At 44.9% G+C, this 14,513-nt stretch overlaps 1 protein-coding gene across 1 annotated transcript in view; it reads right to left on the reverse strand.

Moving 5' to 3' along the window:
• Positions 1-1,583: 1,583 nt before the first annotated feature.
• Positions 1,584-14,513, reverse strand: part of WNT2B (Wnt family member 2B) — a 49,828-nt gene continuing 36,898 nt past the window's right edge. Inside the window, exons 2-5 of the mRNA XM_079981905.1 lie at positions 10,685-10,905; positions 5,012-5,289; positions 3,265-3,529; positions 1,584-2,444 (exon numbers count right to left, since the gene is read on the reverse strand). Coding sequence (XP_079838031.1) covers positions 2,215-2,444; positions 3,265-3,529; positions 5,012-5,289; positions 10,685-10,905 — 994 coding nt within the window. The 3' untranslated portion in view covers positions 1,584-2,214. The remainder of the gene's footprint in view (positions 2,445-3,264; positions 3,530-5,011; positions 5,290-10,684; positions 10,906-14,513) is intronic.

A 14,513-nucleotide genomic window follows, 5' to 3' on the forward strand; every position in this document is an offset into this window, starting at 1 on the left:
CTGCCTAGCTCATAAATGTCAACGCTCAAAGACTGGCCCATGGCTTTCCAGAGATTCAGCTTGGGTCTTTCCTAACTCTATCTAGATATGCTGGACATTGGACCCGAGACTTCCTAAAAGGTAATATGCATTAGGTGAAATATTTGGTTTGGACATGGACTGTGTAGGATTATCAGGAGCTTTGTACCTTCAAAAGTTCTGTAGAGGTTATTAACAGGGGTTTTGTTGGTTTGTTTGTTTTTTTAAGTTAAGTTGCCTAAGCTGCAAACTTCTGCACATTTACTTGGGAGTAAGTCCCACCAAACAAGGTGAGATTTGTGTTTAAGGAGAATGTGTACAGGTTCAGTAAATTAATATGGTTCTGACACTGCTGTGGCCTGTCTGGGCAGACACGTGCAATGCAGCTATTGCATAACAGTGAGGACAATATGCTGATTGCAGATGCGAAGCTCCCATAGTTGGGTATTTGCATTTATTCAACAAAACTGGTTCATCCCCTGTGGCGTGGGTGTGCCATGTGGCTTTAGACTGATTCATTGGCTTCTGCTGAGCTCGCAAAAGCTATAACAACACTGTGAACCTAAACAAGCTTAACAGTCCTGGCTTCATCCTAAGGAGTTATGTTCCAGAGACAAAGCCCACACAGTCGCCGTGAAACTGTGAAATGATGTCGCACAAAAGACTGACACTTGGGTTTGTATTGCCAAATAGCTTTTATATTCATGGTTTTGAAAATGATCCTTATAGGACCCTTTTAATGCTTGCAGGTCTCTACTGGTGCAAGGGGCCAAACAGTGACTCTGCATCCTAAAGGATTAATTTACAGAGCTTGGCTTAATGACTTGATTCACAAGATGGGGGTCAAACCCTGCACTAGATTTCAGGTGATCAAAGCTATGGCTTAGGAGCTGCATGTGACTCCATGAGACCATGACCCAAGTCATCCTTGATGGGACCCAAAGGGTCATCTGGTCCAACCCCCACAACGCAAGAATCACAACATAAGAGATTTGTGTTTGCCTGTTCCGCCTTGGAAGGAGTGGAAAACTGATACAGCAATGGCTGCATTTTTGTAATCTCAGCGGAGGCGCAAACTGAAGCACCTCCAACAGTTGCACATGAGGCTATGGAAGAAGAATAGACATTCAACAGTGTGGCCAGGGAATGTAGAATGACAGAAAAGAGGAATATGCAAGGATTGTGGGAGGTGGTGATGAAAGTTTTCAGAGATGCAGAGACAAAAGAGAAATCTTAGCTTGGTGATCTGATAGCACTGTTATGCTGCCTTTAGCCTCAAGAACTTTGCTTTGACCTTATAGTCTAGAAGTGCCACAGTTGTGGAGTGCAGCAATAACATAGGGCAAGAACCTGCCCATTACTCACCTTCCTAGCCACGACTGTAGAAAGCCACAAAGCAAAGAACACCGTTTTCTGATACAGGTTTATATGGGATTTTGATTTAAAGTATTTAAAGCAGTCTACATGATGTACAAGTGCATTTGTACCAAAAAGTCACCTTTATATTAGTTTCCTTTAGAACCTACCAGCATGTCCAGACATACACATGTATTCTCAACTGTAGATACTGGTTTTCTTTCGGCTGCCAACTTTGTAACTCCACAGTTTGCTTTCCATTAGAAAGGAAAAAGTAACGAAGTCCCTTTACACAATGTTGCTGTTGTTCAGCTAATGTCCATAGTGCAGCCATGGTGGCCTCTGTATGAGTGGAGATCCATAGCAGAACATGTAGTTCCTTAGGACTATACAGCCATCTTCTTTTGGGAAATAGAGTACTTTCTTCCAGGGTAGATGGAGGGATTTCTGCAGGTTAGGCAACATTTTATAATATACTGCTGAACATTCCCTGGAGAGAGGCAAGGTTCTCCAGCTAATTGTAACCTGCTCCTCAGTCTCTTGTGCTCCTACGCAGCTGCATTGTTCCCTCTTTTTATATATTTGTTCTTTGGACAATATCGCCAGGCAAAGGAAGCTTCACAGTTCCGTGTCATTTGAAAATTCCTTTTTAAAGTTAGAGGAATGAGTTCTACTGGATGAGCAGAAGAGCTCGCTATCTCCGTGGGAAATGTAGTCTTCTCCGTAGTGCTTTGCAGAAATAATTAAATAAAAGCCATGCAGTTGAACTACAATTCCCAGAATGCCCAAGCCCTGGGGCACTGTGCCAGTTTTGCTTTCCCCCCTCTGGCTCACACTGTCTCAGGTTTGGTCCACCCACTCTGCCCTCTTGGGTGCTTTGCACGTGTGAACGTCCACGGTGTCCTCGCACTCCTTGCAGCGGACAGCGCAGCACCAGTGGAATTTGCACTCGCATTTGGTGACTCGCCGCACGCGGGTGGTGTCATACCCTCGGCCGCAGCACATGACCTCGCATCCATCGGTCCCACGTGAGACCTTGTTGCACACTCGTCCGGCTGTCCCTAACGAACCTGTAAAAATAGAAGAATACTTTCATTGGATTTTGCATTAGGTTTGCTGATGAAGAGCGAAAATCTGGAAACCTTATACACTCGGCTTATGTCAACTTGAGTTATGGGTTCCCTTCCACAGTGTACATGGCAGCAAATTCTACAAGCACTTATCTGAAGCAGTGCAACCTAAAGCATCTGAAAAATGCCTTTGACTTGTATAGGTTGCCCTTGACTGATAGGGAAGGGCTATAGATCAGTGCCAGAGCATCTGCATTGCATGCAGAAGGTCTCTGCTTCAGTCCCTGACATCCGTGGGTGGGGCTAGGAAAGCCCCCTGTCTGAAACTCTGGAGAGCCACTCCCAGTCATTGTAGACAATTCTGGGCTAGCGAGATCCAATGGCTTTGCTTAGCATAAGGCAGTTTCCTATATTCCTGGGAATGAATATATGCCCGGTCTTAATAATGTGCTACAACAACAATAAACTGGCTTGGGCAAGGCAGGAAATGTATCAGGGCCAGCTTTAACATTAGGCAGAGTGAGGCAGCTGTCCCAAGTGGCAGATGCCACGGGCCATGAGGGGGCACTGACAAGAGACACCAGATAGTCCTCCTGAACCCCTGCCTGCCATTCTGCTGTGTGTGCTATTCACCCATAACCCTGTGCACTCCCTAAACTAGCCTGCTGTCATGAAATGTGGGGGAGCATGTTGTTCACCCCAATGTTGAAGATGTCCTGGGCATTTATGATTAGAATAAAATTGCTGGTCCCCATGAGAGAAGGATAGCTAGCGAGTAAGGGCACAGAAAGCCTGCTGTTTGGTCAAAGGAGCCATTTACCTGCAGACTTGTCCATCACACAGTAATCGGGTGAATTCTCAAAATATACAAGGTCCGTTTTGGTGGGTTTGCGGAAGTTTTTATTGGCCACAGTGAACCCAGTGCCATCCTGGTTCATAGTTACTTGGATGGCACCGTTATATTTCTTCCGGAGGTAGTCTCCTGTTTTGCGGAAGTCCGACATTGCCAGCCAGCAAGTCCTTAAAGTGCAGGAGCCGCTGACACCATGGCATTTGCATTCGAGTTTCAGGAAACGCTTCACAGCCTGGAACAGAAGAGACAGCATCAACCCTATAAATGACCCTACATGTTCCCATTATGGACAAAAACTGCTTTAATAATGCTCCTGTGTTGGTTATCGCTGCCTCGGACACTTTTGCTTTGCTTACCTCTCCTATGTTTCCATTTAGGGCGTTTTCACTAGTTATAGAAAAGACCCGCCAGCCCTATGAACAATACCTGCAGCTCTTCTTTTGTCAAAATCCTTGGGCTAGTCTATTAGATCCAAGATTCATCCCAACTGGAAGCAAATCTAAGGAACCTTTAATGACCTGATTGAAAATGCTTGTGCTGAAATGGATAACTATCACTGCATGAATGGAGGCAAATTTTCTGTAATGATGCTACAGAGGCATGCCTTTCTGGCTAAAAAGAATGCCAGCTTGACAGAACAGAAATTGATTGTATTTATATGCAGGCATGGAAGGGATTCAACTAATGAAAGCCATCAGTGGAAGCCAATGCAAGGGCTTGTGCAACAGGGCTTCTCCCCTTCCTCTGCATGCACCCTGAAATTGGTGTGTGTGTGTGTGTGTGTGTGTGTGTGTGTGTGTGTGTGTGTGTAGAATCCCCCAGAACAGCATCGCAGTGGGGGGGGGGAGGGGGGTCATTTTGTCAGGCAAGCTGAAATGCTTGCACTGGCAGAATGTTTGACACAGCGCAATGCCAAATCTCTCCTTGGGTCTGTGGCTGAGTATGGCATGATTTCCCCTTCCCTACCTTTTGCCAGCTGGCTGGGACTGATAGAAGTCCAACAACCCCTGGTTTAAACTCTTCTTAGGCCAGGGATGGAGCACCTGTGTCCCTCCAGATGTTATTGGACTGTGGTTCTCATCAGCCATAGCCAGCAAAGTCAATGGCCAGGAGTGATGGCAGCTAGTCTCACAACAGAGGGCCACAGACTCCCATCCATTGGCTTATTTTGATTAGGAAGCCTGGTCTAAATGAGGGGAAGGGAGTTCCTGTTGAATGAGGCCTTGTTTTTGTCCAAAGGACTAGAGCCCCACTAACAAAACTCTAGGTCTCTCTCTCCAACAATTAAATCTGAGATGTCAGCGTTTTCCACGGGCTGAGATCTGTAGCACAGAAAGGGCTCTGGGTGGTTTATTCAAAATTATTAGCTGGCACAATCAGTGGGGTGACACAGGCAGGGTAGGGTTGCTCACCTGCCTTCCCGTCACTACATCTTGTTGCCAGTTCCTGAAAGGGTGAGTTGTGGGGTGCTCAGCACCATGTGCCTGAGGTGGTAGAACCAATCTTATGCTCTTGTCGCTGCACCCAAACCATGCTGAGCTCCCCTTCGGCTTGCCCTCCGGCTGTCAGGAACTGGCAGCAATGCTCAGTGTTAGGAAGACAGATAAGCAACCCCGCCCCATATCGGGCCCTCCCATCAACAACAACTGAATTGAACCATACAGGACGACTCATATCAGCCACTGCGAAGCTGCTAAGAATTCATGCTACTAACCGTTCTGCCACAGCGGTTGTTGTGCAGATTCATCAGGGCCCGGGCATCCTTCACTGTTTTCTCTTTGGCATCCACAAAGTCCTTTGCAAATTTGATCCCATAGTTGATGTTGTCACTGCAGCCCCCCCAGTCAAACTCCCCTCTTTCGTCCTTCGAGCGGCCCCGCTTGTGGGGATCACAACTGCAGGCCTTGAGCTCACCTTGGCTGCAAGCCCTGGTGATGGCGTATACAACTCCAGCGGAGGAGATTGCATAGACGAAGGCAGCTTCCCTGCTACCTGCCAAATGGGTGGGAAACAAGAAACAAGAATAGTGAGCCAGGAGTCAGAAGCTAAGTGGTTTTGTACACTGCAGGGAGATCTTTGGATAAAAGGCGGTATATAAATTACAATAACAACACTGATTCAGATCAATTTCCAAGTACTTTTGCTTAAGATCAAAGTCTTTGATATACCCTTTCTTTTCTTTTTTAAAACACACTTAGAATAGTGCAGTCAACCGAGCACAATGAGATCATTACTTCCAGGTTTTTTCCTTATGAAATCTTACAAATTGGATTCCTACGTTTGCCATTGTTCTCTTATAAGAAAAACCGCTGGAACTAACTTTCAATGTGAAGTTGAAGTATCTATATTTGGAACCTCTTGCCTTCTCTTTCTCCATTCTGAACTGATTTTGTAATCTAATTTTAATCTAGTCTATTTGCATTCATGATATTTAGCAATCTTCACTAATCACAGCTATCTCTTCAACATTTTTTCTCCCTTCTTATTTTTCACATCTGTACATATTTAGCAATTTAGAGAGAGTATGCAAATATTTCATAATTGAAGTAAATCATTAAATCATAGAGAACAGTCTACTTATTATGAGGAGAGTCTGGGCTTTTTACTATAGAGGCATTCCAAGCCATAAGGTTTATGGAACTCCTAGAGGTCTGTTTCAGGGGAGCAGTGCTGGTCATTTGAGCAGCCAACACGTTATTGATCTATTGGTAATTACATGCATTATTATTTAAAATGAAATTAAGCAAATAAAGCATCCATAGTAGTAACCATGAAAGACAAAAGCCAGCCTTTACATTCAGTTATGGTAATAACTGTGAGACTTTGGGGCTTTTGTGAGCTGTGCCGCTCTTTCTATGGATGTTTTTTTTTTCTTTTTTCAGCTCTACTAGTTCTTCTTTGAAGAGCAAATCACCTGAAGAGAAGCTGCTGTATACAAGGGTTTTAGTTTATCCTTTAGCACAGAACAGTCCCAGCTGCTTCTTTTGGGGTAGTAGAAGAAGAAGAAGAGTTTGGATTTGATATCCTGCCTTTCACCTCCTTAAGGAGTCTCAAAACAGCTAACAATCTCCTTTTCCCTTCCGCCCCCACAACAAACACTCTGTGAGGTGAGTGGGGCTGAGAGACTTCAAAGAAGTGTGACTAGCCAAAGGTCACCCAGCAGCTGCATGTGGAGGAGCGGAGACGTGAACCCGGTTCACCAGATTACGAGTCCACCCCTCTTAACCACTACACCACACTGACTCTCATTTGGGGTAGGGATATAACAGGGAAGATTATGGAAGCTATCAGGAAGGGGATGTTTGTGGTCAGTGTGATCCAATAAAAAGTACACGCCATTACCTACAGAAGAACATTTTGGACTTCATGGGATAGTTGGCAATATGTGATAACAGTAAAATATCAGATGCTTATTTCATCGGCTATTTGATTGGCACCCCAAGCCTAGCAAGGATAACAATGAAACTATGTTAACCATTGTAGAGGAGATATTCTGGGGGGGGGGGGTGCAACACAAGTTGATGAGACACAAAGGACACAAAGACACAAAGGTAAGGCTCACTTAGATCCATTATTTCTGGTTTTGAGCAGGGACTGGAGTTGGGTAAATTCAATGATCAAGCAACAGTGAAGGTCCTGCTGAAGAGGATGCCATGAAAATGGACTTCTTGGAGGTAAAATGTCTTTGAGAAGCAGCCTGGAAGACAAGGGTGTAGGGCCCTAATAAAGAAAGGTCTGCTGACAGAAGATGAGGAATTTCAATATTGTTTTTAATTTTCTTTGGAGAGTCTGTCTGATCCTCTGTCTGCCTGCCTTCATCTCCACAATGTGCCAAGGTTCAAATATCTTGGGACTTCTTTGTTCACATGTTTGCATGCATCTGTAGAAATTATGCTTTCTGGTTCCACACCTCTCTCCTTGTACCCCCTGAGTCTGAACAGCACGATCCTCCCATCATATCTGGGTGGCTGTTGTCTTTTTTTGGATAAATGAATATATAGTACCGCTCCTTCCAGAAGCTGTAAATCGCCTGGCAAGTCCCCATGCAGTGCAGGATGCTGCCTGGTATTTTATAGTTCTGCTTTGAGTTCGCATCTGTTTTTATAATGGCCATAAAAACAGCTGCAAATCAAAACCACACTGTTGCGTTCCTCAGACGCAGCCTTCGGATAACAGCTTCAAAGCCAGTGGTGCAATCTAGCAACCTTCAGCAGAAGCTGGAGAAGCAAATGGCAGGTCTGCTTTCTAGAAACAGGAACCGAAGGTAAGATCAGCTGGACAGTGCTTGGCTTTTATTGATTTAACTTAGGACAAGGTTCTATTAAACATATTCACATGTATAACTTGTGCTAAAGCAGCGTGCCTATCATTAAAAAGATTCCCTGCTAGGGACTATGTGAGATGTATGGCATATCCCATAACATCTTGTACCACAATGTTAAAGGGAGTGGGAAAACAACTATACTATATTCAATCTGCCAAGCAGAAAGAAAGATCAGCTCAAACGTGGAAGCAAAATAGACTACAGATACAAAACTGTTTTGTTAATGGACTACCTGACTACAATCAAATTTGCAAAGAGAAGGCAGGCTCCTGCCAAATATTAACACTTCGCACACTAGATGTAAGTAGGCTGAGATGCTTATCTGGTAGGCAAACTTACTGATTTGGTGTTAGCCTATATCAGTCTCACATTGCACAACATTATGGTAAAAGGCATTATGGAGATGTGAATCCTGTCCCTGCACTATTTTCTTTGTAAAAATCAAGGACAAATAGGTGTCTATGCACTTACCTATACTTGTATGTAGACTGAGAAGAACATTGGGGTAGTGCACAAAACCACTTCTATACACACTAAACACCGACTTTCTGCGCCTGCATGCTTCCCTGTGTATCATTTAAAGCAAGTGTTTGTAACATTTGGGGCAGGGCTGAAACGCATCTATCGGCACAGCCAGTGCAGGGCACACTGGAGCTTTTAGACACTGATGTGTGAGGCCTTCCACAGGGGTGCGTTTTACTCCCTGACCACAGTCCCTCTTTGAGAGGAAGGTCAAAGCTGTGGCTTGGCCTTTTGCACTATGCAGGGTGACTACAAACTTTGCCCCAGCAGCTGATTCCCAGCCAGCTCCCGCTAGCCAAATATTTATATATCCTGTTACAGTTTACTTTCAAGCTCATGCTTCCAGAGGTGTTCTCTCCTATTCTGAAGTGGCTACTTCCCAGCACAGTGACATATCCTATTACTGTTTGCTTAGTATACAGGGGAAGCCAAGACATCATGCAGGGTAATTTAGGCCTTGCTCTGTCCACAGCGATTAGCAAAAGATTCTTCCTTCCTGGACAAAGCTAAATGCTATGCCTGCAGACGTGTCTCGTAAATATGAGTCTGTCCCAGTCAGGTATGAAGAGTTCCAATTCTAAGAAACTCCCAAACTCTCTCCCTCTGCCTATTCACCCTGTTCTCTCTGTACACATTTGCATATATGTGTGCATGTCACCACACCTCAAAAAGGATTTTGTTGAGTTGGAAAAGGTTCAGAAAAGGGCAACCATAATGATCCAGCAGATGGAGCAACACAGAAAGGCTACTGGCCATGATGAATGCAATAACAGTCGGAGGCAACATTACTTCTGAATATCAGTTGGTGGAAATCACAGTAGATGAGAGTGCTCTTGTGCTTGGGTCCTGTTTGAGAGTTTCACATGGGCATCTGGTCGGACACTGTGAGAACAGGTTGCTGGATTTGATGGGCCATTGGCCTAATCCAGAAGGATCTTATTATGTTCTCATGCTCATAAGGGCTACTTCCATGTGGGGATCTTTCTTTCTGAATTGGCGTGCATAAGCCGTGAAATTATGCTAAGGATATTGCCAACCTCAAGTCCTTGTAAAGTTGTACCTGCTTCCATAAATCTTAAATTCAAAATAATAAGTAAGTCGTCCATTTTATTTGCTTCTGTTTCCTGAAGCCTGGAAAGGTGCTAAACCCACAGCATTCAAGATTTTCAATAAAATTATTTCACAGTGAACCCACCTAGACAATAAACAGCTTGGTAAAAACTTGTTGCAGATCTCTTATTAAATGACAGCGGGGGAAAACTATGGCAGCCAGCCAAATGATTAAGATGAGCAGCATCGTGCCTGCCACTTCCCCTCCATACTTGTGTTCACCAGAAACGTATTCAGAGGCATAAAAGGTAAAGGTAAAGGGACCCCTGACCATTAGGTCCAGTCGTGGCCGACTCTGGGGTTGCAGAGCTCATATTACTTTACTGGCTGAGGGAGCCGGCGTACAGCTTCTGGGTCATGTGGCCAGCATGACTAAGCCGCTTCTGGCCAACCAGAGCAGCTCATGGAAACGGCGTTTACCTTCCCGCCAGAGCGGTACCTATTTACCATATCTACTTGCACTTTGATATGCTTTCGAACTGCTAGGTGGGCAGGAGCAGGGACCGAGCAACGGGAGCTCACCCCATCACAGGGTTTCGAACTGCCGACCTTCTGATCGGCAAGCCCTAGGCTCTGTGGTTTAACCCACAGCGCCACCCGCGTCCCTTATTCAGAGGCATACTCCCTCCAAAAGTGGAGATATACCATAGCCATCATGGCTAGTAGACCTGATAGCCTTGTCCTTCAGGAATTTGTCTAATACTCTTTTAAAAGGCTAAGGAGCAAACCCTACATAAATCCAGAGTGGAGTCCCTAAAACAGTTCGATGGCATCTTGTATGCCTCCTTCCAGCAACCCCTGCAGCCAAGCTGGTGCCAAACATGTTGTTCTTCTTTCCTTTGGACCACATCAGCGAGGCCAAGAGGGGAGTATTGTCATCTAAACAGACCAGGACCTCCATACACACTGCACAAGCTTACGGCCTGGAGAGATAAGTGCTGCTAACGCAGCAGTTTGGCTTCACCCCTGGAGTAGGGTTGCCATACATCCAGAATTTCCGGGACATACCCAGGATTCAGCCATCGGGAACAGCATCTGGGCAGAAATTGCTGAAACGTCCAGGAAAATCCGGACGTACGGCAACCCATGTCGGAGGTGCCGATTTTGGCAAATTCTGAAAAAGTAGCTGAAACTTTATTTTTATGAGATTTTGCAAAAGAAGCTCAACAATTTTTGTGTTTGGATTTTCACTTTCTGAAATATGACAGCCCTGCCCTGGAGGCAGCCTCCATTGTCTCTCGAGACAGGCGGATGCCAGCATGATGCAGGAAGTCGGTTTGAGATGCCTCATAGGAATGATAAATCAGTAATTAATAAATAAGCACAGAGAGACAGGCAACATTGACCTTTTTCAAACGAGAACATCATAATCACAGGTCAAAGATTCCTATGCTGCACCATTCAGTGGGGCTCTCTGCTCTGGGGACTTACTTCGTAGCATGACCCTGCCAAAGACTGTGTGGTCTCTGTCCAAAGTGCTGCAGTTCCAGCGGTGGTGACGGAATTGGTGCTGGCATTCCCGGATCCACTCTTTTGCTCCTTCCCCAACGGACTGCATAATATCTGGGTAACTCTGGCACAGCTGTCGCTGCTTGTTGACCAATCCAGGGATGTTATCGCAGATCACCCTTGCCCCCAGGGCCCCAATGTACCTGCAGGGAGAGAGAAAGTGACGCTGTAAAAAGAGCAGGACACAACTGCCAACTGGTTCAAAGTCTAGCAGCTCCTGGTGGATAGAATGAAGGGGGGCAGCTGGGTCAATGACACATTTCCTCCAAGTGGCAGTTTCCTATTTCCTGACTTTGGCCCAAGCGCTTACTTAGGGCTGCTTCACACTGTTAATTTATGTATTTGTTTCTAATTATTGATATCCCGTTTAAACAAATGGATTCTATATATATAAAAGAAATTAAAATATACTAAGAATAAAAATGAAATGTGTGTTTTAAATGATTATATTTTCATTAAAAAATAAAATAAAAACCCAGGTTGTATAGACTGCTTAATCATCCATAACCTCTATGCAATTTACAGAGAATATAAAATATTCAGTAAAAAGTGTTCATAAAAATTGAACATTAGAAACGATCTAACTTAAATATTTGTCAAAATCTAAGTAAAACCAGCAGTTGCTAAAAATGTACATCACCATAAACCATAGATAATAAAGATACATATCCAGATGGGCTTGCCTAAACAAAGAAGTATTTAGCAGGCACCAGAAACAAAGCAGTGAATATTAATGGTTATTAATTAAATAATCTTTTTTTTAAAAAAATCTATATCCCACCCCGCTTCAACAAAGCTCAGTGTGGCACACATGCTTTTCCTCATCCCCATTTTATATTCACAACAACCCTGTGAGGTAGGTTAAGCTAAGAGACAGTGACTAGCCCAAGATGAGCTGCATAACTGAGTGGGGATTTGAACCCTTGTCTCCCCGGTCCTACTCCAACTCTGCTGGTTGTTGTTGTTTAGAGTAACGTATGACAGTCTTGAAAGATAGTCTATTGTTATCCTGGATGTTACCTTTTTAAGGGAAGTGCAGTGGGCTGGGGGCTGTGAAGCCAATTATGGCAGCAATGCAATTAATTAAGGGCTGGTGCAAATGGAGGTAAAAGGAGCCAGGGGGAGAAGTGAAGGGAAGACATTGTCTTCATGCCAGGTCCACCTGCAGGTGGACAGACACTCTACCCATTGAAAAACAACAGAGAGTAGATAGATCTGGCCTCTCCAGGCTTTATTAAATTACCACATCTACCAGCAACAATAGACCTGTTTTCTGATGTTAGTTAGGTTTACTTATTTATTTGGAGGATTTGTTTTCCCCACTGAAAAAACCTGACACCAAGGCCAGTCAGCATGGCCAATAGTCAAGGATGTTGGAAGCAGAACATCTGAAGGGCCACAGGTTCTTCACCCTTGGCTATGTCTAATGATGAATGGAGACTGGTTAGGAAATACTGACCCGGTCCAAATTACAGATGCACACCGAACAAAGGTGTGTGGTTTTTTCTATGCCTTTAGGGTGGGCTTTCTGGCAGTTTCAGGGCACTCTAAATGCACAGCAATTATTCATTTGTTTGGGGGAAGTAGTTCTGCTGTACGGCAGTAGCATTTTTCCATCTCTCCAACTGCAATATTTTCTCATTGGGAAAATGCAGTCCCCCCTCCCCCCGCCCAAGTGTGCCAATTGCTATTGTTCTGAGCACTCTGCAGGATGTGGCTGTGTGACTGTCACCATGGGTATCTATTCCTATCTTTTAAACTTATGATGAAAGCAATAAGCAGTGACATAATCCACACACACCCCCCCACTCCATGCCTCTGCCATTTTGGGACCTTTTATATGAGCTTACTGTTCTGAAATCCAGCATTGACAGTCTGGATTTTTTTAAACTAAAAAAATACTTCTCCGAGAATATCTAATTCATGACATCCTGATGTTAGCCATATTCCAACCACCCCCCTTTTTGGCTGTGTCTGAAGCTGATAGAACAAGGCAGACCTTTTTATTATTATTTCATCCTTCTGTACAAGTTTTTCTCCCCGAGGGAAGAGAATTTTGTAGGAGTAAAAACTGCACCATGTTCCAACTTGGATTTGAGTTGCCAACATGCCGGTCTTACACTAAAACTCCAGACAGACCCGGGGTGGGGGTGCAGTCAATACAGGGGCAGGGCATTGCTGAGCCATCAGGGTGCTGCTTTGGGTCTAACAAAATTATCCCAAGCCAGTGCCCTGGCTCAAAAGAACCTGCAACGTTTTGCTGAATTAATGGTGTTAGGAGCCAGGCAAGTTGAAGAGCAAGATTTCGCAGCAGCACTAAAAGGCAGAGCAGCAAGGTGTATATTTCAAAGATGTCATTTGGTGTTTGAGGATTCCTGGTACATTCTGCAAGTGCAGTGCTGGTGCCAGCTTGAGGAATTCCAAACCCATGAACCATTCATACCAAAACAAAACAAAACAAAACAAAACACTTTAAAGCACTTTCTTATACAAGAACTTGTTTTTAGCTGGAGCCTGTAGGACAAAAGGCTATTTTTTTAAAAAAGTTATTGTATGATTCCAGAGAGTGAAACACCAACTATCACGAGACTCACTGCAGAATATTATTGTACTACTCAATTACACTTGCCTAGTCAGAATTTTGTAGATGGTGATGATTATTACAGTATTGGCCCGAATATAAGACACACCCGCAAATAAGCCGCACCTTTAAATTCAAGGCTTATTTGTGAGTCCCAGCACTACTGCCCTGAATGGGGGATGGGGCGGCTGGCACCAGCGCTCAGTGCCCTGTTCCCCAAGTTGGCACTGGCGCTCGCTTTTGAGCGTACTGCATGCCGGCCTCCTGGTACTACTGCCTTCTGGCACTCCCAGCACTACCTCCCCAAGCCGGTGCTGAGGAAGGCTTGGGAGCAGCGGGTGGGCTGTACGCCGTTGCCCCACACTCCCGGGCTGCTCTGGGTGGGGGGAGCTGCACGGCTTTGCTGGAGGCCTCCCCCCCTTCCCCCTTCTTTAGGCGGCTAGGGGAGGCTTGGGAGTGGTGGGCGGACTGCTTCCTGGGGGGGGGGAGCCATAAGGCTCACAAATATAAGTCACACTTTAACTTTTCACAGCCCTAATTTTGGGGAAAAGGTGTGGCTTATATTCAGGCCAATACGGTATCATTTATATAGTGTTGAGGACACCTTTCCTACTGTTTTTCAGCAATCCTTACAAGCAGCCCTGAAAGACTAGGATAATTTTGTCTGAGGATGAACTAAGTGGGTTGGGGAGGGGTCACCTCTATGAACCCTGTGACTGTGCTTGTCAAATGAGACTGCCAACTAAGTTAAACAGGGTGGACAAGCTTGGCGTGATTCCCTTTTGTTGGGAGGCTAAACTGAAGAAATAGCTAAGTACAGGTGATGTGTTGCCACAGAATCTTGAGACCCCTGTGCAAAGGGGCATACCTTTCTTCCCCCTTGACTTGAGGTGATGTCATCAAGATGTCTCTCTGTGAAAGACAGCTATAGATGGGCAGTCTTGGAACTGAGTCTGAGAACTGCAGAGGCATGGCTTGCTTTCTGTGAGAATCAGAGCTGTGGCATTAGGGGCAACCCCTAGAAAACCAGCGGGGAAGCAGGACCTGCTAGAGTGTTCATGCTATGAAATTTCCCTCTTATGCTCAGCCGGTGTATTTGTGTAAATAAAGCCTTGTATCACAGAAGTGCCATAAGCTTCCACTGAAATCTACTCCAAGGAAACCAAACTT

This window comes from Podarcis cretensis, assembly GCF_951804945.1.
Source record: "Podarcis cretensis genome assembly, chromosome: 6".
NCBI classification, from domain to species: Eukaryota; Metazoa; Chordata; class Lepidosauria; order Squamata; family Lacertidae; genus Podarcis; species Podarcis cretensis.